Here is a 24,510-nt window from a genome sequence, read left to right as displayed (position 1 = left end):
TTCCTCCCTCTTCCCAGGGGCATCTCTTTCTCACCTGTCATATGTTGCCAACATCCTATTGTGTTATGTATGTCCTTTATATATCATTACTGTCTTTGGAGCCAAGATGGCTAAAGAGCATTCTTGCTTAGCGCATTCTTGTCTCTGTGTTTTTCCTCCTAGTGCAGTCCGGGTCAACTTCTAGTGTGTATAAGAATCCCCAGGGGGGTAGTTTTATTTATTTATTTTTTAAAAAGATTTTGTTTATTTATTTGTCAGAGAGACAGAGAGAGAGACCACAAGCTGGGGGAGCAGCAGGCAGAGGGAGAACCAGGCTCCCCGCTGAGGCTCGATCCCATGACCTGAGTCGAAGGCAGAAGCTTAACCACTGAGCCACCCGGGTGTCTGGGGGCAGGGGGGATAGCTTTAAATGCAAATTCCTGGGCCTGCCTCCAGAGACACCAATTCAATAGGGGTAGAGAGAAGCCCAGGAATCTGCATTTTAATAAACACCACAGGCAATTCTGAGCAGGTGACTGGTTGACTTCATGTCCCCAAGGATGACACCCAGCTTCTCTGCCCCAGCTCAGTCTGGTGAGGAATGAGTTCCCTTGGTGGAGTGTGGCAGTTCCCAGACTCCCCCCAATGCATTTGAAGTCGACCACACATTTCCATAAACACAATTTGCCAGATTCTTTTCTGTGGTTAATCATTGCGAGGAACTGATTCAGGCGGTAGGGTCCGGTCACACTTCTACACGGCTCAGTGTAATTAAGGGCGGAAGTTCCTGTTTGGGGTGCTCCACAGCTGCCATGAACCGTGACTGACAGATTGGACAGGTAGAAATTCCAGACAAAATACCAGCTCCTACAGAGCTTTGTGAGCTGGGAAACTGGCCAATCCCTGCCCTTTGGTGTCAGTTTCTCATGGGCAAGGGCGCTATGTCTTACCTCTCCTAGGTGTAAGGACGATAAATGATTAAAAAACCAGAGTCGAATGACATGCCATCCGTGAGATCCAACAATGGGACATTTAACAAGGGGCTCTGCCACCACTGTGAGAACTTCTTAGAAGGTCTACTGTGTTGCCTTCTTAGAAGCTTGCCTAGAAGAGACCAAAAAAAATCCAGCGTGAAGCACATTCTTTAAACCAGGTGCTCAACTGGACTCCTACTCAGCCAGCAGTACCTATAATCTTTTTTTTTTTTAAGATTTTATGTATTTATTTGACATTTATTTATTTATTTATTTATTTATTTATTTATTTATTATTAGAGCGAGAACATGAGTGGGGAGAGGGGCAGAGGGAGAGGGAAAAGCAGACTCTCCTCTGAGCAGGGAGCCCGAGGAGGACACAGGACTCGATCCCAGGACCCTGGGATCATGACCTGAGCTGAAGGCAGACGCTTAACCCACTGAGCCACCCACATGCCCCCAGAAGTACACTTAATCTTCATGACCCTTTGAGATAAACGAGTAGGTTATATAACTTCCTTCAGATTACAGGGAACAGAGAAGCCACCATTTCCCGGGCTGCATCCACAGCCAGGAGACCCTGGCAGGTGAAGAAAAGGTCTAAAGGAGAACCAGAACTCACTGATCCAACCTGAGCCCTTTCACTTTTTAAAATCACACACTGTAGGGATGGCTGGGCGGCTCAGTTGGTTAAGTGTCTGCCTTCAGCTCAGGTCACCATCCCGCATTCTGCTCAGCGGGGAGCCTGCTTCTCCCTCAGCTTGTGCTCTCTCTCTCTCTCAAATAAATAAATAAATAAAATCTTAAAAAAAGTAAAACACACTGTAATTGCATAATTAGGTAATATGTGGCTGAATTATTCTTGTAAAATCATTACGGGTGAAGCTAAATTCCTCTTTGATCCTCTTCCTCTGCAAATATCTTATTCCTTCAGGACAGATCCACTGCTTTCAGTTGGTGAATATCCTTTGGTACCTGGCTGTACACATGCACATCCAGATACCCATACCCTTGGAAAACATACAATGTGGTTTTATGTACGTGTATATGTGTTTTGTGCATATGGTCTTTAAACAGAAATGGGATCCCAGCATATACATCACTCTGAAACTTTCCTTTTGCACAGAACAACACATCCTAGAGATCTGTTATTGCCTGTGCATATAAATCTACTTTACTGGCTCTAGCTGTTGCCAGGCCTTCCAAACTATGGGTGCCCCCTGTCCATTCAGGCAATCCCTTATTGGTGGACACTTGAATTGTATCCATGGTTTTGCTAAAACAAAAATGGTATAGTGCACACATCCCCATGCATGCCTCCTGGGCATATGTATGTTTCTCTAAGGTAGATACTACAAAGTGAAATCGCTGTGGTATGGGGTATGCCTATTTTTATTTTTAATAGATAGGACCAAATTGTCGCAAAAATAGATGTATTGATTTACACCAGTGGTGTATGAGAGAATGTATCTCCTTGTCTTTGCCAACAGTGTTATTATTGATTTAAAAAGTTTTGCTGGTCTACCAGCAGAGAAAGTGGATCTTGTTTTACTTAAATTTATATTTTCCTGATTTCTGGTCTGGTTGGCCATTATTTCATGTTTGTTGGCCACCTATTCCCTTATTTATGATATCCTCATGTATTTTTTCAGTCAGAAGTTTCAGATTTTGATGTGGTCACATTTATTGAGCTCTTGTTTTATGAATTTTGCTTTTTAATGTCCTTTTTAGGAATGCTTCCCCTAGGTTATAAATATCTTTTTGTGTATTTTCTCCTATTTCTGGATCAGAGCTCTGCCTGAATCTACGCGTCTTCTACTGGGGCTGGTAGATGAGGCAGGATGCTGAGCTGCTGTCCAGGAAGCAACAGTGTGTGCTTTCAATAGGATCCAGCTGCAGGGCAGGACTTAAGAATGGGCTTCTTAGGCTGCCTAAGGGGACTGGCTTATGTGACAGCAAGAAGCTTTTCTGGGGGACATCATAAAGCAAAGAGAAACTTTCCAGCTATCCAGAAAAGGTATGCAATGGCTTTCTCTGGAGATGACCATAACCCAAGACAGATACGCACTTTGTTTAGGACACTTAGGGTAACTCCACCTGGAGAGGCTCAAACAATCTGCTCCAAGATTGAGGGTCTTCCCATAGACAGCATTGTCTAATGGAAATACAATGTGAGCTACATAAGTATTTTTAAATTTCTGGTAGCTACATGAAAGAATCAGTAAAAAGAAACAAGAAAACTAATTTTAAGGATTTAATCTAATATTTCCAAAACAGTGTCATTTTAACATGGAGTCAATATAGCATATTATTGGCGGCACATGGGTGGCTCAGTTGTTAAGTGTCTGCCTTTGGCTCAGGTCACGATCCCAGGGACCTGGGATCGAGTTCCACATCAAGTTCCCTGCTCGGCGGGAAGCCTGCTTCTCCCTCTCCCACTCCCCCTGCTTGTGTTCCCTCTCTCTTTGTCTCTCTCTCTCTGTCAAATAAATAAAATATTTTTAAAAAAGTAAAAAATATAGCATATTATTAATGAGGTATTAAAAATCTTTTTGTACTGAGTTCTTGACATCTAATGTGTATTTTACACTCACAGCACATCTCAGTTCAGATAACCACATTTCCAGGGCTCAACAGCCACCTATGTCCAGTGGCTACCGTGCTGGAAAGCGCAACCCTGAGGATTAAGAGCAGAATATCCAAGATGTGCTGGGAGGCATCTTCTCTGTGAGTATGAAGGTGTTTAGGTGACCACAGTCTGAATGTTAAGTTCACTCTTCACCCTCCCCTGCAGCCCAGTCTTCTTCCTGCCAAAAGTGTATCATAAATTCAATTATTCCCACCTACTGATGTGGATTAATCATCCCAAAGCAGTTTTGCTTGGATTATTTCTTGGAGAGGATGTTGTTGACTTTTAGGAGGAGGTGATCATTCAGCTGAAACTTGGAGGGTAGGTAGGAATTAGCCAGGGGGTCAGAGAGGACGGTATGAATAAGGGGGTCGCTGGAATGGACAGGCTGGGGGAAGAGCAGACATCAGACCCCAAGTCTCTGCTGAGGTTAATGGGGGTCATCCAACATTTGTCAGTAGGGGGTACGGGAGAAAGGCAAGACCAGAGACAAGGAAACTAGTGAAGAAAGTGCAGGTTCCAGATAAGAATTACGGAGGGTCTGATCTAAGGCAATTATTCATTCGTTCATCCATTCCACAAACATTTGCCAAGTGTCTATTGTGTGCAGAAAAAAGCAGAGAAAATCCGTGACCTCATAGAACTTCAATATCTTGTAGGAAAGGAGGTAAATGGTGAGTAATGGAGAGTGTTCCTCAGTTTCAGATCTCGCGTGGTGAATGTGGGGCCATTAATTCTCTGAGACAGAGGATCAGGAGGCAGAGCAGGCTCGGGAAGAAAGGTTCGGGTTTGGCTTATCTTTTTTGACAGATGTTTGGGGTGTTTGGGGGACACCTAAGTGGAGCTGTGTGGCAAGCAGCCGCACAGACATATTTGGAGATCAGGAGATCTGGAAGGTGTTGACTTGCTAGAATGCAGGATTCATTCATTTGTTCATCCATGTATTTGACAGCTACTGAGAAAACCTAGAATGTGCCACGCACTGTACTAAATGCAGAGGATTCAAAAGTGAGCAAAACAGATATGATCCCTACCTTTGTAGAGCTTCAAATCCAATAGTGATAGCGGCTGATAACAAAGCTCAAGCCATCACGTGTGAGGGGGGGAGGAGGTAGGGATCTAAACATGTGAGGGAGGAATTGGGGTAGTGGGCTAGGCCAGACTATCAGAGACCTTCAATACCACACTAGGGAGACAGAAATCCGCCTCGATCTGTTACCAAGCCCTGCCTCCCCAACAGTGCTCACTTTTGTCGGGTCCTCTCACTGCCCCTTCGCTCAGAGCAGGCCACCGCCTCCTTCTTGAAGGGAGATGACAGGTCCTCTAAAGGGCCTCCTTGCCTCTCATCTCCCCCACCCCCACCACCACGTCCAATGCAAACAGAGTGATTTTTCAAAATGAAAAGATGATGTTACATTCTGTGGTAGGCAGAAGGCTAAGATGGCCCCATGATCTCCATCCTTCTGGTGTTACTCTTTGTTTCTGATGTTACGTTATATTGTGCAGCACAAGGAATTCTGCAGGTACAGTTAAGGCTACTAATCAGTCGACCTTAAAATGGGGAAATTATCCAGGTGAATACACCTAATGAAGTGAGCCCTTTAAAGGCAGGGAGTTTCTCCAGTGAGGAAAGGGCAAGTCACAGATACTCAAAGCCAGGGAGGTCTCGAAGGATTCGACATGCTGTTGCTGGCTTGAAGATGAAGGGGGTCATGCAGAAAGGACCTAAGAAAGGCTTCCAGGAGTGGGAAGCGAGCTCCAGCAGCCAGCCAGCAAGGAAACAGGGACCTCCCTCCTCCAACTGCAAGGAACTGGATTCTACCAACAACCTGAGCGAGCGTGCAAATGGGTTCCCTCCCAGAGCCTCCACATGAGAACGCAAGCCAGGCAACAGCCTGCCTATAGCCTTGGGAGACCCTGAGCTACGAAGCCAGCCGTGCCATACTGGACTTCTGATTTCCAGAACTACAAACTCATAGGCGTGTGTTATTTCAAGCCACTAAATTTACGGTGATTTGTTCCACAGCACTGGAAAACTAATACACCCCGTGGTTTCTAACCCTCCAACAAAACCTCCTTCATGGACTTGCCAGGTCTCAGCATCTAATCCTTATAAGAGTCCTACTAGGTGGGTATTTTATTATCACCATTTCACAGGTGAAAAAACTGAAGCTCAGAAAGGCAAAATACTTTTCCTAAGGTTACCAAGCTAGTGACAGGGTGAAGATTTTCACTCAGATAGTCTGAACTCAGAATCCACATTCTATGGCTTCTCACGGCCCTTAGAGTAGGTTCAAATCCCCATGCGAGGTATTAGAGACCCTTCCTGATCCAGCTCCTGTTCACTCATCCAAGCTTGTTCTTCCACCCTCCTCTCACTTCAGCTCCCTGTAGCTCGAGTAACTGCCATGCTCTCAATTTCCTGCCTTTCCACATCGTGCTCCTTCTGCCTGGGATGCTGCTTGCCTCTTCCCTCTGTTTTTCCTTTGGCTGACCCAAATGGTGATTTTGCCCTTGCCTAAGATGCCACCTCGCCGGGGGAGTCCTTCCTTGGCTTTCTCAGGCTGGGTAGATACTACTTCAGCATTCCCCTAGCACCTCATACTTCCCTTACCAGAGCCCAGGAGACCCTGTGTTGGTCACGTTTACTCAGCTGGGCTCTTCCCTAGATTGTGAACTCCTTGGGGGCCAAGACTGTGGTATGTTCATCACCAAATCCCTAGCACTGTGTCTGGAGCCAGTGGGTACTCAGTATTTTCCGAGTGCATGAGTGAATGAATAAAAGCACTTTATTCAGGAGGCAATGGCAGCCATCCAAGGTCTTGCAGTAAGGGAGTGACCTTATCAGACCTGTGCTTACAAGGACAGGCTGAGGGCAAGTCTGGCAACCAAAAGACGATCATCACCAACATGTGAGGATGAAAAAAGTTCATTTACACCATGGTCTTGGATTTCTGGGGCTGTGAAACTTGTTTCTTTTCTCTTCTTGACCACATCTGGATACTGGATATGCCAGAAACTGTCACGGTCCTGAAGGTGGGAGGCTCTCCTAAAGAGCTCGTGACTGGGGTTTAGGCCCCGAAATCTTGCTAGAATTAGGCGCCTCCGGCCAAGAAGGCTGTGCGAAGCCAAGGCTATGTGGGGAGCCACCGACATTGACCATGCATGCGGGGAACCTGGAGCGGTCTCTGAAGATCCCACTCACGCCTAGACCTCTCCATCTCTACACTTGCTCGAGGAGCTCACGGCCCGTCTACTTCTCCTTAAATGTGTAAATACCGCTTCCTGATGAGGAGGGCTGGAAGGCCTTCCGCGTTCCAGGCACGCGGCGCTTACAGCTCCCAGCTGGAGGTCACGCGATGCGGTCGGAGCGTCTCTGTTAGAGACGCCGCGCATCTTGGTTTCCTCGTCTGCGCAAAAGACACTCCCCAGACGGCGCGGCCTTGAAGGACCGGGGGGGGGGGGGGGGGGCGCCGCGAAAGGTGATAAAGTCAAGGTGCGTACAGCTAGCTCTACACGCAAGGAGGGAAGCCAGTGGGCCGAGGGAGACGCCGCGCTGATCCCCGCCTAGGCACGGGCTCCAGCCCTTGAGCAGAAGGGTCTCCGCGTCCTCCCTCGTGCCGACGCGAAACCGTGCGGCGCGTCCGCGGAAGGGGCCGAGATTCCCGCCGCGGGCAGCGGGAGAGAGGGCTTGGACTGGGCGCTCGGGGAGCGGCGAGGCTGCGAGGGGCGGCTCTGGGCGCTGCGCCTCCCGCGCTCCGGCCGCAGTTCTGGGCGCTGGGGGCGGGCGGGGGAGGAGCCACGTGGGGAGGAGCAAAGCCTGGAGGCCCCGGGAACCCTGGGCAAAGCCAGAGAGGCGAGAGCCGGATCCCGGGCGCACGGCCCCGGGAGAGCGCGCCGTCCGGGCCGAGCGCCGCGGCCGGTTCCGTGCGCAACCGGGCAGAAGGGCCAGTGCTGACGGGGAGAGGCTCCCAGGCTCCTCAACCGTCGCAGAGCTGCTGGGCTGCCCGCCGCCCCGCCGGGGCCCAGCCCGACCCGCCACCTGCGTCCCGGTTGCGCCATGGATCCTTCGGAGAAGAAGATCTCGGTGTGGATCTGCCAGGAGGAGAAGCTGGTGTCTGGTCTCTCTCGCCGCACCACCTGCTCGGACGTGGTGCGGGTGCTGTTGGAGGACGGCTGCCGGCGGCGACGGAGGCAGCGGCGGGGCCGGCGGCGGGGGGCGGCCGGCGACTCGCCAGGCCGGGAGGAGCTGCGGGAACTCCTGGACGAGGACGACGAGGGCGACGACGAGGCGCTGCCGCAAGGCATGCTGTGCGGGCCCCCGCAGTGCTATTGCATCGTGGAGAAGTGGCGGGGCTTTGAGCGCATCCTGCCGAACAAGACGCGCATCTTGCGCCTCTGGGCCGCCTGGGGCGACGAGCAAGAGAATGTGCGCTTCGTGCTGGTGCGCAGCGAGGCGTCACTACCCAACGCGGGCCCCCGCAGCGCCGAGGCGCGCGTGGTACTCAGTCGCGAGCGCCCCTGCTCGGCCCGGGGGGTCCCGGCGCGGCCCAGCCTGGCTCTGACCCAGGAGAAGCAGCGGCGGGTGGTGCGCAAGGCCTTCCGCAAGCTGGCCAAGCTCAACCGGCGGCGCCCGCAGCAGCCGTCGTCGCCCTGTTCGTCCGCTTCGTCGTCCACCGCCTCGTCGTGCTCGTCTTCGCCGCGGGCCGCGGAGAGCGCAGCGGTGGAGCGCATGGAGACGCTGGTGCATTTGGTGCTCTCACAGGACCACACCATCCGTCAGCAGGTGCAGCGGCTCCGGGAGCTGGATCGCGAGATCGATCGCTATGAGGCCAAGGTGCACCTGGACCGCGTGCGGCGACACGGAGTCAACTACGTGCAGGACACTTATTTGGTGGGCGCCGGCATCGAGGTCGACGGGCCCAGCCCGGGAGAGGAGCCGGAGGCGGCTGCGGCTCCCCCGGACGGCGAGGCGCAGGCGGCCGCGCTGGAGGAGCTGGCCCGGCGGTGCGACGACCTGCTGCGCCTGCAGGAGCAGCGAGCCCAGCAGGAGGAGTTGCTCGAGCGCCTCTCAGCCGAGATTCAGGAGGAGCTGAACCAGAGGTGGATGCGGAGGCGCCAGGAGGAGCTCGCGGCGCGGGAGGAGCCCCTGGAGCCTGACGGCGGCCTCGACGGCGAGCTGCTGCTGGAGCAGGAGCGGGTCAGGACGCAGCTCAGCACCAGCCTGTACATCGGGCTCCGGCTCAACACGGACCTGGAGGCCGTCAAGTCGGATTTGGATTACAGCCAGCAGCAGAGGGACAGCAAGGAGTGCGAGCTGCAGGGCCTTCTCCAGACTTTGCACACGTTGGAGCTGACGGTAGCGCCCGATGGGACTCTCGGCTCTGGCGGACCCTCCCGGGAACCCCGGCCCCAGGGCTGCGCCGAGGTGTGGGTGGATCAGGCCCGCGGACTGGCCAAGAGCTGTCCTGGCAACGACGAGGACTCGGATACCGGGCTGAGCTCTATGCACAGCCAGGACTCGGACTCAGTGCCTGTGTGCGAATCTCTTGTGTAAGAGGAGCAGGGTGGAGAGGGGCACGACCCTTCTCCCTTCCTCGCAGAAAGCACTGGCATGGCCGGCTCAGGGCCTTGAAACCAGGCTGGGGGTGGGCCGGGGAGCCCTGCCAGGTAGCAGCGCTCCCACCGGGCGGGCGGGGGCGGGGGGGCTGGGGACACCTGTCCTGCGAGGGCGCTCCTCTGGTTCCCCAGTGAGTATAGAGGGGTGCGGGACAGGGAGGCCGGGTCTCCATTCCAAGCTCTTTCTGGGGAAGGAAGGAGGGAGGCGGTGAGAACCACCTGTACTGGAAAACAAAAGCCCCAGGGAAACTGACGTGGTCCGAACCCATTTTCAAAAAGAAAAGAAAAGAAAAGAAGTATTATGAAGATTTCAGCAATCTTCTGTATGGGAAAGACTGATGGCAGCTAGAACTTTAGTTTGCGGTGTAAAGTGCTTTTAAAAGAAACTCTTGGATGAAAAGGAAATTCCTTGAATGTTAATTGTGACTGTGAACGTGTTAAAACTAGCCAAAGAGGAGTGCTGGTGTTGGTCTCAGCCTTACTTACATCTCTGATAAAACCCGCAGGCACCCAAATCCTGGCTCTTTACCTTCCTGCAGACTGGGGAATTACCCCTCTGCTAAACTGCTCATCTTTTATTTTCTTTCAAAGGCTGAGCTGTATGGAAGTCTAACCCTGCATTTCCTCCTTGCAAATACAGTATGTGTTAAAATAGAATCCTTTCCCTAAAATAACCTTTTATTATTACAAAAGCCAAACATAACACTTTTGAGATAGAGAAGCCTGGCAGACATAATCCCTGGTTACTGTTTAATCGAGACCCTTTGGGATTTGCCCCTGCAAAGGGACCTCTGCTGTCCTTTCTTTTCATTCATGTTGTCGCTTCATCCACTGAATCACTGTTACTCCAAGAAAAATAAAAGGGAAGTTGCAGAATTCAAGTGAAGTGCAACTAAAGTTGCTATCTAATGAGCACTCTGGTTGAAACGGAGACTTGAAAGCAAAGATCTTTGTTAGTGTTCAGCTTTTGAACTAAGCTATATGATTAAAACCAACCATGACCTCAAGGTATTTTTACCCCAACCCAAGTCTAACTTCAGTAGCTTTGGTCAGAGATTAATTAGTTACTTGTCCAAGCCTAAATTGAGAGTGCAAATATCAACGTTTACTAGATAAGGCCCCCAAAAGAAAACGTAAAATAAAACAATCTAATAGTACACCTTGGGTGAGCAATTTGATTAACCAGGGCATGTAGCCACAGATAAATGCATAGAAAAGTGAGCTTAAAGGTGACTTGAATTATTCTTGTCTGGCTCATGCCTTTGCACACACCCAGAGATACGAGTGCAACCCCTCTCTCTTAATAGCTGGTGATGGAGCCCTGGTGGGGACCCAGTGTAATTGTTCCAGTTATTTCAATGAAAAGTTATCAGTTGTAGCTAGTTGTTGCCCCGTGGAAGGAGCCTGTTGGCCCTGTTCCCTCTGGAGCTCAGGACTTCTGAGGAATGTGGGATCTAATCTGTCCTGAGGAGGTATTAACAATGGGGTGTGTGTGTGGTACCAGCCTGCTGCAGAAGCCTGGTATCAGCTTAGCCATGGAGGGGCTGGCTCCAGTTTCAACACCACATGTGAAGATAACTTAAAAGGTCTTGCTTTATCAAGAAATTTCTTTCCTTCGAGAGATTCTCTGTCTGCTTGTTGCTAACGGGGACCTGCCCACCTGACCCCCTCAAACCATTTGAGCTATGTCCTTTTTGGAGACAACCCTCCTCTCCGCGCCCCGCCCCCCCCGCCATGCTATTAAAGCACAGGTGGATATTGCAGATTTTCAAGTAAAATGGGAATGAAATGGCCGTTTTCTTAATTGATGTTTTCAAAAGACATTAGCTGGCATAATTACGGTTTTTTAGTTTCGTCGGATGCAGAAAACATCTATGCATTTGGTCTTGAGCATGATTAAAATGAGGAGGGGACTGAAAGAAAGCCACTGTCCCTAGATGATCATTTGATCTGGTAAACACAAAGCCTAATGATAGCTTCCCTTTTGAGGCAGAGGTAAAATCCTCATTAGAGTGTGACAGACGATACTTGTCTGAATGGTTTATGCTGGCAAAGGGCTGACCTGGTGGTTTTAAAATTATTGTGCTTTTTTTTTGGTCCCCCAGAGTGGTAGGGGAGGTGGTTCTTAGATGTTTATTAACTCAAAAGAGAACACAGAAGTTGGCAGAACAGCCTGGCAGAAAGGGGCTGTTTCCCTTTTCACTATTATTATTTTAAACTCTGACAGGCTGCTGACATCAGCAAATATGCCTGAAGCCTGTAAAGCAAATTAAGCCACATCACAGGGAGAAGGGCTGTGGGATTCTCTGGTGCCCTCTTTCCAGAACCTTCCTGTCCTGTCTACCTGAAGATGCTTCTCCAGTCAACTCTTCAGGCAGTGTGGAGGCTCTGTTTATAACAAATGGCAGCCCAGTCTGCCCATTTCTCCTTTCATCCAAATCAATTATGTCCCCAAAAGGCACTCTCTGTGTGGGTAGGAGAAAGGAGAAGGGCAGGGGGGTGGGGTGAAGGGGTGCCAAAATAGAAAGGAGACAATAGCTCCTTTTACTAAGAGCTTTCGCAAGCCTGAGAGAGGCAGAATATGGATATAAAAAGGACCAACACAACACCTGTGCCTAGAAAGTGCCTAATAGATTCTAGATGTTGAAAAAACATCATTTCACTTAAAAAATAATCATCCTGGCACTAAGAATGAGAATGAATACATCGAGGTGAAAGCCTCAGCACTAAGGATGTCAGAGCCCCTGGGAGAAGTGACCCCTCTCCTGGTGTCTGAGCAGAACAGAAATCCTGGGGAGGAACTGGCAAGCTCGCGGAGGACAAGACGAGGCCCCATCCTTGTTGGAAACTGATAGAATGTATCATGGCTTTGATCTTAAGTATCTCTTTCTCAGCCATCTCCCAAACCTGAAAGATTTCATCTGGTATCTCTGTGTGTTTGCTTATAAAACGTGATGATGATAATTTGCTAATTAGACAAGTTATATACTATGGTCCTTAGGATGAACCTGAAAATAGCAACAGTAAAAAGAAAGAAAAGTCACTCAAGATCCTTATCACTGCTAAAATTTGACATATTTTCCTTCCTGAACTTTTGAATTGTGAAGGTTTCATATTTTGCTTCTTTTTTAAGAAAATAATTTAAATGAGATTGTATAGATGCTTTTATGCTCAGGTTTTGACCTTGTAAAGGCTCTACCTGTCTGTTGGATGCTCCATTGTGCCTGTAACTCTTCTCATGTAAGTAGGTTGTCCCTGATAATTTTTTACTGTTATAACATAACGCTGTGATAGGCTTCTTTGGGCATGTGTACATTTTCCCCAGTAAAATGGAAAGAGACTTCCTAGGTCAAAGAGTACAAACATTTAAGGACTTGATACTTAATTGCCAAATTGCTTTTCGAAAGATTTGTTCTAGTAACAACCTGCTATGGGTGATGGGGCCTATTTCCCCACACCTTGGCTTTCATTAGCTACTACATTTTGTTAAGAAAACATTTTAACCAGAATTAATTAATTAGTACTTTGTGGCTCTTGGAATGCAGGGCTGGCAACCACTGGCTTAAAATAACCTTACAACAGAAATGTGGATTGTCTGACCAGAAGTGTTAAGAGGATGTGGTGCTTTCTCTCCTTCCTGTTTTCCTTGTCTTCCCAGAGCACCTGCTTTGTAATAGCGATCTTGTCTCCTATCAGAGCTTGCCAACAATCTGAGCAGGAGGGGCAGAAACTCCACACGAGCAAGAGCAGGAGAATTAACACGTAAGAGAAACAGATTTATAAAAAGTAAATGTTCTTTAACTTTTTTTCATCTTTAGTCCATGAGAAAAGGTTATTCTTAGAAGATGATGTTATAACATGTATTTGATTTTGTGCTTCTCCCTACCCACTCCTATTAAAAATTAAATCAAAATAAATACATTAGCCCACTATTAACAGCCTCTAAAGAACAGTTTTGACTTTTCCAGGAATTTCTTTCTACCTATGAAATAACACCTGAGCTCATCTTTAAATTCTTGGAAAGGGAAAATTTGGCCATGAAAATTTGTAAAATTTCCTGTGTGGAAATGTTTGTGAAATGGATTGTCCTAAACAGAAAGAAAGGAGGACGAGGAGAAACTATTTTTTGCTGAGTACTTTCCAAATGCCAGATCCTTGTGCTGAGTATCGTCACATGCATTTCCTCTGCATTCATCTTGTGAGATAGAACTCTCTAACCTCCAATTTTTTAAAAATATTTTATTTATTTAAGAGAGAGAGAGAGCATGAGCAGTGGGAAGGAGCAGAAGGAGAGGGAGAAGCAGGCTCCCCGCCGAGCGGGTAGCTTGATGTGGGGCTCGATCCCAGGACCCTGAGATCATAACCTGAGCCGAAGGCAGACGCTTAATCTACTGAGCCACCCAGGCACCACCCTAACCTCCAATTTTTACAGATAAAGACACTAAGGCCATCTAGCTGGTAAGTAGCAGAAGCAGGACTTTAACCCTAGCCTGACTCTAAATCCTGTGCCCATTTTGCTCCATACACCAGGCACGTCATACCCATGAAGGGGTCAGCGTGTCAGGAGAAGAGATTCCTCACATGTTCTAGAGTGTTGGCACTGGAAGGGCCTCAGAGATGATCAAGTCTTGTCCAAGTATTTCCACCAGGAAGGTGGAGTGACTCTCAAAATCATGGAGCCAGTAAACATCTATTAGGTGGGGATTTAGGAAAAGATATAGGAGGAGAAATTCCTGTGTAAATATCTGGGCGTCTATCTGTCAGAGATGAAGTCCTTGCCGTGGAAAAAAAAATTCCTCCCCGCAAATTAACGCCCTATGTATCAGCATGGAATTTTTAACTGAATGCCCTATGGGCACAGGTGGATAGTCAGCAATGGAGACTCCTCGGCCGTCAGCTGTGTGCTATTCACAGTCACATCTGGAAGGTGGTACCAACCATGGCTGTGCTGAAACTGCCCCCCCCAACCCCCAGCATTTTTAACCACACCTCATTTCCGGGTGAGACCGGGCACATGAAGAAAAGGGGGAGGGAATGTTGGGCCTTCTGAGGACTTCTGTGCCTGTGGAGTTAGGCATGCACACTTGATTTGGGGCATCTGTGGCCACACTCACGTCCCTGAACACGTGTAGCCCAAGCATGGATGGCTTTGAAGGACCGCTGCCCCAGCCTCTGCCCCTCTCCTCCATTCCCTTGACAATTTTTTTCTGTCTCAGACACCTCCAGGATTCCCCATAGCTTTCAGGATAAAATCCACATTTCTTAGCAGAATTTATCAGAGTGTTGGTTATCCAGCTCAAGAGCACTCTCCAAGTCTCACCCTCCCCTGCCTTCAAACCACAGAAGTAAATGGATCCTGTCTCTTCATTCAGGTCACACCGCCACCCTCTGGTTGTGCAAGGGCCCGTTTCTTCTTGTTTTACTTCATGTTTCCCTTTGTCCCGCATTCCCACCCCCATTTCGCTTCTTCCTCCCACCATCAGCTATTATTCTAGTGTATTTAATCCACGACCTTCCAAACCACCTTACATATTCAGGGCTGTCATGTCGCACACCTCCAGGGGGCACCATTCATGGTGTGGTCTGCAGTTGTGCTCCAGAGGGTACCATTCACATGGGAAACTATGTGAATGGTAACCCTGAAGTTGAGCAATGTGCTAGCTCATGTGTGTATATGTATCCTTGAAAAGTAGAATGAGGGGCGCCTGGGTGGCTCAGTTGGTTAAGCATCTGTCTTCAGCTCAGGTCATGATCCCAGGGTCCTGGGCCCGCATTGGGCTCCCTGCTGAGTGGGGAGTCTGCTTCCCCCTCTGCCCCCTCCACCTGCCGCCTGCTCACGTGCACACACACTCACTCAAATAAGTGAAATCTTTTAAAGAAAAGTAGAATGAAATGATTGTGTGCTTATATCTAATATACATGGCCTTTATTGGACTATAAATCTCACTATATTTCCTTTTTTTTCATGACATAATGTTTGTGGGAGCACGCCACATTGTAATGTGTAAATCTGGCTCATTATTTTCTGACCTGCGTGGTCTTCCATCACTCATGTCTACATTTCTTTGGCGAAGGAAACCTAGGTTATTACCAATTCCTTGCTTTCTCAAACAGTGTTACAAGGACCACAGGCAGAAACCAGTGGCGCTGTGTGAGACTTTGAGGTTTAAAATCCAGAATTTTGAGTACTGCACTGCTGATCACTCTCCCAAATGGCTTCACCAGGTTAGGCTCTTACTGGCTGTGAAGATTCCCCATTTTCCCCACAGCCTCTCCAGCATTTGATATTATCCAGCTTCCTACTTTTTACAAATTGGCTCTAATTTGCATTTCTTTGCATTCTAGTGAAATTGATGTTCATAAGCTTATTATCCTTTGGGTTCCCCTTCTGTTTATTGCCTGTTGTTACCAGCCATTTTTCCTGAGGGTCTCCCTTTTCAGGCAGATTTGCAGGAATTCCTACATGTCCTGAACATTAGTATCTTGTTAACTATAGAGGAAGTATAAATATCTTATCCTAATTTGACTCCATCTTAACTGTGTCTATGGTGGCTATTGTTGAAAATTGTCTAATTATAATATAGTTAAATGTAGCACTCCCACATCCCCCTATGGTTTGTGGTTTAAAGTTCTTATTTAAGAAATAAAGTCACAAAGACTGGCTTCTGTATTTTCTTCTTTTAGCCTCATACTTTTTCTTTCTTTCTTTCTCTCATACTTTTCCCCCCTCCCTTCTTCCTCCTCCTTCTCTCATTTCTTCATCATCAATTAACTAGAGTACTTCTATAGAAAGACTCTTCCCTTTATCAAGTGTCACTCCGAAGGACAGTTTAAATCCTGATAATCCTGAAATATAAAATAAAAGCAACGTTCTTACCTAGTGTCCAAAATAATGTGGTTGATCTCTAGCATTCTCCAAGGTGACTAGTAGGTTTTTTCTTCTTTGTTCATCTTTTGGGGGATCATTATGAAATTTCAAATTTAAAATATTTAATGTGTTTCAAACCATTGTAATTATTGTCCCATCTTTGGCCAGTGGGAGCTTCTTTAGGTTGGCTCCTGGATCCTTTTCCTGGATATTTTTCATAGTCTTTGAGAGCTTCCTTTGCTTTCTAGTGTGTCAAGATGTTCCAGGCTTGGGACGCCTGGGTGGCTCAGTCGGTTGAGCGTCTGCCTTCGGCTCAGGTCATGATCCCAGGGTCCTGGGATCGAGTCCCGCATCGGGCTCCCTGCTCCACAGGGAGCCTGCTTCTCCCTCTGCCTCTGTCTCTCTCTCTGTCTCTCATGAATAAATAAATAAAATCTTTAAAAAAAAAAAAAAAGTATGTTCCAGGCTCATACTGTACCTTCACTGTCCCAGACCTGAAATCAGCCATCACTACACAGAGACTTGATGTTTTTTCAATGGCAAGTGATATTTAGAAACCACAGCCTGGTAGTAGGGATGCTCATTGCCACTGGGTTGGTTTTCTAGTAGAAATAAAAGAGTAGATACGTTGTTTTTTGTTTCCTTTCGATTTTTTTATTATGGTAAAATATAGATAACATAAAATCTACCATTTAACACTTGTTAAGTATACAATTCATTGGCATGAAGTACATTCACAATGTTGTACAGCCATCACTGCTGTTTCCAGAACCTTTTTAATCATCCCAAACAGAAACTCTATCCATTAGAGAATAACTCCCTATTCTCTCCTCCCCCCAGCTCCTGGCAACTTCTATTATCTTCTTTGGAGAAATGTTTTTTCAAGCCCTTTGCCCACTTTGATTGAATTTTGTTGTTGTTCTTATTCTTGTTGTTGAGTTGTAAGAGTTCTTTATATAATCTGAATATTAATCCCTTAACAGATATATGATTTGCAAATATTGTCTCCCATTCCATTAGTTGCCTTTGTTCATAGTGTCTATGAGGCACGTAAGTTTTTAAAATTTTCCTGAAGTCCAGCCTATCTATTTTTTCTTTTGCTGCCTGTGCCTTGGGGTTGTATCTGAGAAATCCTTATAAATCCAAGGTCATGAAGCTTTTCTTCTGTTTTCTTTTAAGAGTTTTATAGTTTGACCTCTTATATTTAAGTCCTTGATAGTTTTTTGCTAGTATATTCTTGTTGTTTTCATTGATGAGTGAGTTTTTGGAGGTCATTGGTCCTTACCCTGCAATTTCCACTATGTCACTTATCAGGATTACCTACCCTTTTCCTTCTTTCATTGGATGGATAGAATTTTCTTTGGCTGGTTTGAAAATTGTACATTTAATTTTGCTCTTCTGTTTCTCCAAACTTACTAGGAGCCATACTTATGCTTCTTTTTCCTGAGCAAGACAAGAACCTTAATACACTACTCTCACTTCTCTGCTCTCTCTCCCTTTTCATTTTGATGTCATCTACAATTTCAGTTATAGAAAATCTCATTTAGCTAATAATAACCCTTCTCAGTATATTTTGTTGGGATTGCATTAAATGTGCATACATTTTCTTGAGCAGAATTGACATCTTTATGATGAATAAGGTAATAATAAAATAAAATATTATTATAGAATAAGGTAATAATACCAATAATACCAATATTAATACCAAGAATACCAAGAATAAGGTAATAATAAAATACAGCAAATCAGCCCAAGTTCATGTGGCTTAAAATAATAATTTATTCTCTCTCATGCATCTGTGAGTCAGATGGGGGTTAGTTGATCCAGGCTAGATTCAACCAAACTTGGCTCCAGTCTGTGGGTTGGGCTTAGGCCTGCTTCATGTCATTCTCCTTGGACAAGAGGCGTAGAACTTTCCCAAGTGTCCCTTGGAATTGTTACAGAGGCATTAGCCTAGACTTTTTCTTTTTTACATATATTTCTGTGGGCCTGGACTCTCTCGGTCTGGGTCAACACATAACTAGTGTGTTCCCACTATGTACCAGGCCTAGGATTTAGGCCTTCAAAAACAGGGATCAGGAAAGCAGGTAGTGTTCAATCACTAAAAATACTCTCTATGATACTAATAGTGGGATTTTAAATTGATGAAGCCCTTTGGATTCATACTTTTCAGGTGCTGGTTCCACTTTTAGATATCTACCGAATATTTGCACAAGTGGGCAAGGATGTAAGCTCATGATGTTAATTACAGCAATATTTATAATAGTGAAAAATTAGAAACCATCCTAAATAGGACATATTATAATCATATTATGGATAATATACAGTTACTAAGATAATGTGGATCTGCATCACTGACGTGGAAAGGTATCTAATATATTGTTAAACAAAGAAGCAAGTCAGTGGAAATAGTATAAGCTCCTTACTTATTTTTATAACTCTAAAAATTACACATTTCTTAGCTTTGTCCACTGAAAAGGTCTGAAATCCATTACTACCTAGTAGCAAGGAGTACCCACTGGCACCTATATCGTGGTATCTAAATACCATTATCTATTAAAAACATAAGGGCTCCTTGAAGTAATCACTGATTCTAAATCCACAGCAAGAAATAGATAAGATGGGCCTGCCACCTCTTGTGTGTACTAGAAAGCAGGACCTGTAAAGACTTCGTTGTTTTTTCTAAACTCAGGGGCAACCTGGAGGGGCTCCAATGGCTAAAGATGAGAAAACATAAGTATCAGTGAGAATAACAACTGCAATGGATTGAAGAACATCAAAAATATAAAAATCTAGGGGTTCACCATGCTACTGCAAAAAAAGAAATTAACTATTAATCGCCTTTGGAAATTACTATGATGCCAAGTAGGCCTCCTGGAAATTGTAATAAAGAGAACATTTATTCTTGTTTGTACACACCATGTTTCTAAGTCATTGAATTGGTCTAGGAGGGAAACTAATTCTTTACAAAAGAATTTTAACTAACAAATGCAGAAGGAATGATTACCTGTATGTAACCAAGCCCCAATAAATTAATGCATCTAGATAGTGGTCATTGATAGGTACTAAAATGAGCAGGTGTCAGGTTAATGGGAAGCTGTATTGGTTGATCAGCTGATAACACTGACATCCATGGAACATTCAGTTACAATGTGCCTCCCAGTATGATAAAATAGGAAGCATTCAGCCCCACCTATCAAATATTCCAGCCCAAATAATGGCATCTGAATCTAATCAAGAGTTTAGTTCTATTGAGGAGGTTACAGGAAACAGGGAGAATAGAATGTGGAATGATATTCTGAGTGTGTAATCAGCCAAATCCAGATGGTGGGAAATTCTACAGGACAAAAGCCCTCATATAAATAGCCTAAAAGAGGGAGTGGAGATATAATTATTGTAACTATTATGAATTAAAGGGAACTGAGACATATCAACCAGTTATGGACTTTATTTGGATGTTAATTCAAATAAACCAAAGGTTAAAAAAATTTTAAGGACAATCAAAGAAAATAGAAAATAGACAATTATTAAGAGATTATTGTTTTGAGATATGATAATGGCAAAATGGTTATGTTTTTAAAAGATTTTACGTGGTAGAAATACATAACAAAACATTATTGTGAAATAATACGATGTCTGGGAATTGCTAGGATATTCCAGAAAAAAAAAAAAAAAAGTTCTGATGTGGAGAAGAGATAAATAAAATAAAATTGACAAACTGGATATTTGTTGAAGCTTGGTCATAGGTGTATGGGATTCATTATGCTGCTCTCTGTATTTATGTATTGGTTTGAAGATTTCCATAATAAAAAGTAAAAAAAAGGGGGGCCACCAGGGTGGCTCAGTCTGTTGAGCATCTGACTCTTGATTTAGGCTTGGGTCATGATCTCATGGTCATGAGATCGAGCCCCAAGTCGGGCTCTGCATTCAGTGGGGAGCCTGCTTGAGATTCTCTCTCTCCCTCTCCCTCTGCTCCTCCCCTGGCTTATGTTCTCTCATTCTCTCTCAAAATAAATAAATAAAGTCTTTTTTTAAAAAAGTAAAAAAAATTGTAAAAGAGGAAACAAAAAGGAAAAATCGGGTTGTAGAACAGTATGTATGGTGTGGTTTATGTGTTTTTCTTTTTAATAAGCCAAACAGAACAAAAGACTGTGTTATATTATTATCTGTGGTTATATTTGGGAAATAGGATCAAGCAGTGATGTGGGAAACTATTTTTTTTTTAAATATAAACTTGTGGATCATTTGAATTTGAAATAAGTGCAAAGAACTTAAGTTACTCTAAAAAAAGAATGACTGGGTGGGTCAGTCGGTGAAACTTCGAATTCTTGGTTTCAGCTCAGGTCATGATCTCAGGGTCGTGAGATTGAGCCCCATGGCAGGCTCCGCACTTAGTGGGGAGTCGCTTCTCTTCCTCTCACTCTCCCTCTGCCACTCCTACTGCTCACACTGTCTCTCTCTCTCTAACAATAAATGAATTAAAAAACCCTTTTAAAAAAGAATGAATAAGATGTCATAATTAAAGTATGAGCAAAGCACTGTGGGGGGATTGTTTACTGTGTCCTGATTGAACATGGCTGCTGAAAACAAGACCTAAAAGTGGTGAGAGCAAAGGGTGCACTTGAATAACTGGAGTAGGCTCAGTGTGAGCCCCAGGCAACCAACAGGCCATGCCTTGAGGGATTAATAAAGTGATCCATGCTCACTGGAATAGATGGTCTTCTCATCTCATCATGTGGCAGCAAAGCAGGTTTTCCAGTAGAGTGACCCCATGATTCGTTGCCTAAAGGAAAATATTTAATCTGCTCATTCTGGGTTAAAATACAAGTTCTTATACTTTGAATTAACCTTTTAATGCCTGAATAGAAATACTTAGTTATGAGGGTCTTGTCAGTTAGGTCTCCATTTTCCAACCATGTCTTCCATGTCAGTGAGTTTCTTGAGTCGGTCCAAATCCAGGGGGAAATGGTAGCAGGGGGCGTAAAGGGCTGGCATTAGCATCAGTGGGTCAAAATTGTGGGGTCCTGTAAAAGAGGAGCTGTAAAGTTTTTACAGGGAGTCCACAAATCCATACCCTACATAGTAGGCACAGTCTGTGGGCACCTTTCACATGAATGTACTGCTAGTTTGGGAATTTTTGTAAATGGCATTGTAATGCATGCAATCAGAGTCTTAAAATCCTTACTGAACTTAGAGGAGCTTTAGGATTTTTTGCAACAACTGCTGTTACATGCTGTTACATCTAAACTTTTTAATATTAGAAGGGGTCCTTATATGGAAAAAGCGTAAGGACCATGGTCTGGTGTTATAAATTATTCTTAAGCTGATCTTCAAGGCTGGAAGTTTGGATATTCTTTCCATTTGCTATTTTTCAAAAAGTTAATATTTCAGACCTGTATCTGCCATGCCTTCCACTGAGACATCCGAAGCTGCTATGGTTCCCTTCTCCTTTCTCCCAGGGTACCTTATTACACAACTCTGTTATGATTCTTATAACATTGACCATGTTGGGTATTTTACTTGTGTCTCCTCCACAAGTTGAGGGAAAGGAGGAGTTGAGAGAGGTGAGGACAGAAATTCATTTATTCAACAAACTTATGAGCATCCGCTGGCTCAGGAGCTAGAGGCAGAGAGAAGAACAAGATACATCCTAGGTTGTCCCAGAGCTCACTGAGTAAGGAGTGTGGTAGTGAAGGATAGAAGAGCAAATAGACATCACAATAGTATATGGGAAGGTGTTATGGCTTCCATGGTAGACGAAGGCATCTAACCCAGATTGTGGGAGCCACAGATACTGGGAGCAGATGATGCGTAAGCTGTGATTTGAAGGCCTGGTTGGAGGTGGTTACGTTGAAGCGAGGGAGGGAAGGACCAGTAAGTGCAATGTGCAGAGGAACAGAGAACAAGTTCAGAATCGAGAGGTAGAAAGTGGGGAGATTGGTGGCGGCCATGTGGGCCTTGTGTGCCATGATGAAGACTTCAGACTTAATCTTGAGGCAAACGGGAAGACACTGGAAGTTTAAAGGCAGAAACCTGAGCGAGCAGATTTGCCTACCTGAATCATGAGTTGGGTTAGAGTGTGGATGGTGGCTTGGTGTGTGCAAAACTGGAAGTGGGCAGAGGTGTCAGGGGGCTAATTCCTCATGCAGGTAAGATTTATGTGGATGCCCAGGTGAAGGCTGTCATCATTGGACTGGAGAGATAACAGACCCATGGGACACTGACGAGATGGAATGGATTGGCTTGGTGCTTGGTTAGGTGAACAAAGGGAGGAATCAGAAGGACTCAGATGATGACCAGGTTTCTGGCCTGGGAAATGGGTGGCTATTCACTGAGATAGGGAATATGGGGGGACAGGGAGGCTTGGGGAAACATGGTGCAGGATATTAACTCTATTTGGGTGATGTTTTATCTATTTCAGCCTTTCTAAGCGACGCCAGAATCACCAAGGAAGTGAACGTCTCAAGCCACAGAGGAGTATATAAATCGTCCTGCCTTTGGTGAGTGGTACTAAATTTTGAATATACATACCAGACCTAAAATCTCTGCCTGAAATTGTACATGATCACACATTCTCTGGAACAACAACAATGAAGACAAATTTTTGTGCTTTGAAAAAATGAATACATTTCATTTTCTGAGGGCAAAAATGTGTCATTTAGAAACAGTGCTGCTAAGTAGAGTAGATAATCAATTTGGCTAATACCAGCTTTATGGAAGAATACAGTCACTGAGCAAAGCTCTATAATTTGGTGGAAAGTTTAAAACTTGGACCCACAGCTTCAAATCCAGGCTTTTCCACAGACTAACCCTGTGACTCACTAATTCTATGGTTTTGGTCAAATTATTTAACCAGAGAAGTTAAGGAATAATAATAAGCATTTCATAGGGTTGTTGTTCAAACGATCTGTGAATTTTAAAGATTTATTTACTTACTTTGGGGGCGGAAGGGCAGAGGGAGAGAGAGTCTCAAGCTGACTCCCTGCTGAGCATGGAGCTTGATGTGGGGCTCCATCTCATAACCCTGAGATCAGGACCAGAGCCAAAATCAAGAATCGGTCGTTCAACCAACTGAGCCGTCCAGGCACCCCAGTGATCTGTGAATTTTAATATTGTAAACATATTATTTTGAGCTGGATGGTGTCAAGTGCCTTGTCTCATTTGTTCCTTTTTTATTCACACATTCATGTACTCACTTCATTCATACAGTCAGAAACACCTACTATAAGTAAATACTATGTGTCAGCACTAAGGCAGACCCAGAGGATAAGAAATTTATTAAGATGTGGTCCCTCATAGTCCAGTGAAGATGAGAAATTAAAAACAAAAGCAGAGAACATAACAATCAGGCAGGTTAACAGTTTGAAAGAGAAATGAGGAGAGACTCAATTAGGGACGGGGGAAAGCAGAGATCTGACACACTTAGAAGCTAGACTAACTAGGGGAAGGGAGGGAAAAATAAAATAAGACACAATCAGAGAGGAAGACAAACCATAAGAGACTCTTAACTATAGGAAACAAACTGAGGGTTGCTGGAGGGGAGGTATGTGGGGGAATGGGGTAACTGGGTGATGGACATTAAGGGGGGCACATGATGTAATGACACTGGGTGTTATATGCAACTGATGAATAACTGAACTCTACCTCTGAAACTAATGATCCACTATATATTAATTAATTGAATTTAAATAAAATAAAATTCTGGAAAAAAAAAGAGCTAGACTCACTCACATATGGTGATTAATCATTGGTAGAGGATGAGGAAGTAAGAGTAACCTAAATTGACTCCCAGGTTTCCAGCTTGGGCAAATGGAAGGATAAGGGTGGGTTATTTCCTTGGATGGTGTGAAATGGGTCTTGACAAGGGGTGGGAATGGGAGGTGGTGAACTCAATTTGCACTCAGTGGAGTTGAGGTGCCTGTGGGGGTCATCTGATGGCGGGGAGGGGAAGCCATAGACAGGGATCAGATGCTTAAGGAAGAGTGCAGAGTGGGAATAGAAGGGGACTGAAGACAGAACTCTGGACAAGACCAATACTGAAATAGTAGACAGAGGAAGAGAAAATCACAAAGACTAAGAAATAACACAGAAGTGAAAAAAGAAGAGAAAGTAACATTGTGGAGATCATGTTTGGGAGGAGTGAGTTTCAAGGCAAGGGTGGCCACCTGGACCCATGTGATTTGTCAATTTATAAATATAACCTTGGACAGAGGAGCAGCAGTGGATTGGTGGGGGATGAAGCCACATTTCGTGGCTTGAGGAGTGAGTGGGAAATGGAAAGTGGGGACAACGAGGGATGAGAATTCATTTGAGAAGTCTGATATGATGAGGGTGGAGGTGTGACTGTAGTCTAAGGAAGGAAGAATGGAAGGTGAGGAGGAGGGTGGCCCAAGATGTGATTGGAGAAGTAGTCAGGGGCTAGAACATGTGGAGTCCAGAAG

General features: G+C 45.3%; 1 protein-coding gene across 1 annotated transcript; it reads left to right on the top strand.

Annotated features, from left to right (window-relative positions):
• The first annotated feature begins 7,492 nt into the window (after positions 1-7,492).
• On the top strand, positions 7,493-9,263 carry RASSF10 (Ras association domain family member 10). Its single transcript, XM_034995025.1, has one exon. It carries the CDS (start codon positions 7,643-7,645, stop codon positions 9,137-9,139), a length of 1,497 nt encoding a protein of 498 aa, XP_034850916.1. The 5' UTR covers positions 7,493-7,642; the 3' UTR covers positions 9,140-9,263.
• Positions 9,264-24,510: the final 15,247 nt, after the last annotated feature.

The sequence above is a fragment of the Mirounga leonina genome, unplaced genomic scaffold (assembly GCF_011800145.1).
Source record: "Mirounga leonina isolate KUSES-001 unplaced genomic scaffold, KU_Mleo_1.0 Mir_92, whole genome shotgun sequence".
Taxonomy (NCBI): Eukaryota; Metazoa; Chordata; class Mammalia; order Carnivora; family Phocidae; genus Mirounga; species Mirounga leonina.
The sequence above is the reverse complement of the archived record's forward strand: the minus strand, read 5'-3'. Positions and strand labels throughout refer to the sequence as shown.

Coding starts and splice junctions, on each gene's coding strand:
- RASSF10 (XM_034995025.1), top strand. CDS start 7,643: ATGGATCCTTCGGAGAAGAAGATCTCGGTGTGGATCTGCCAGGAGGAG.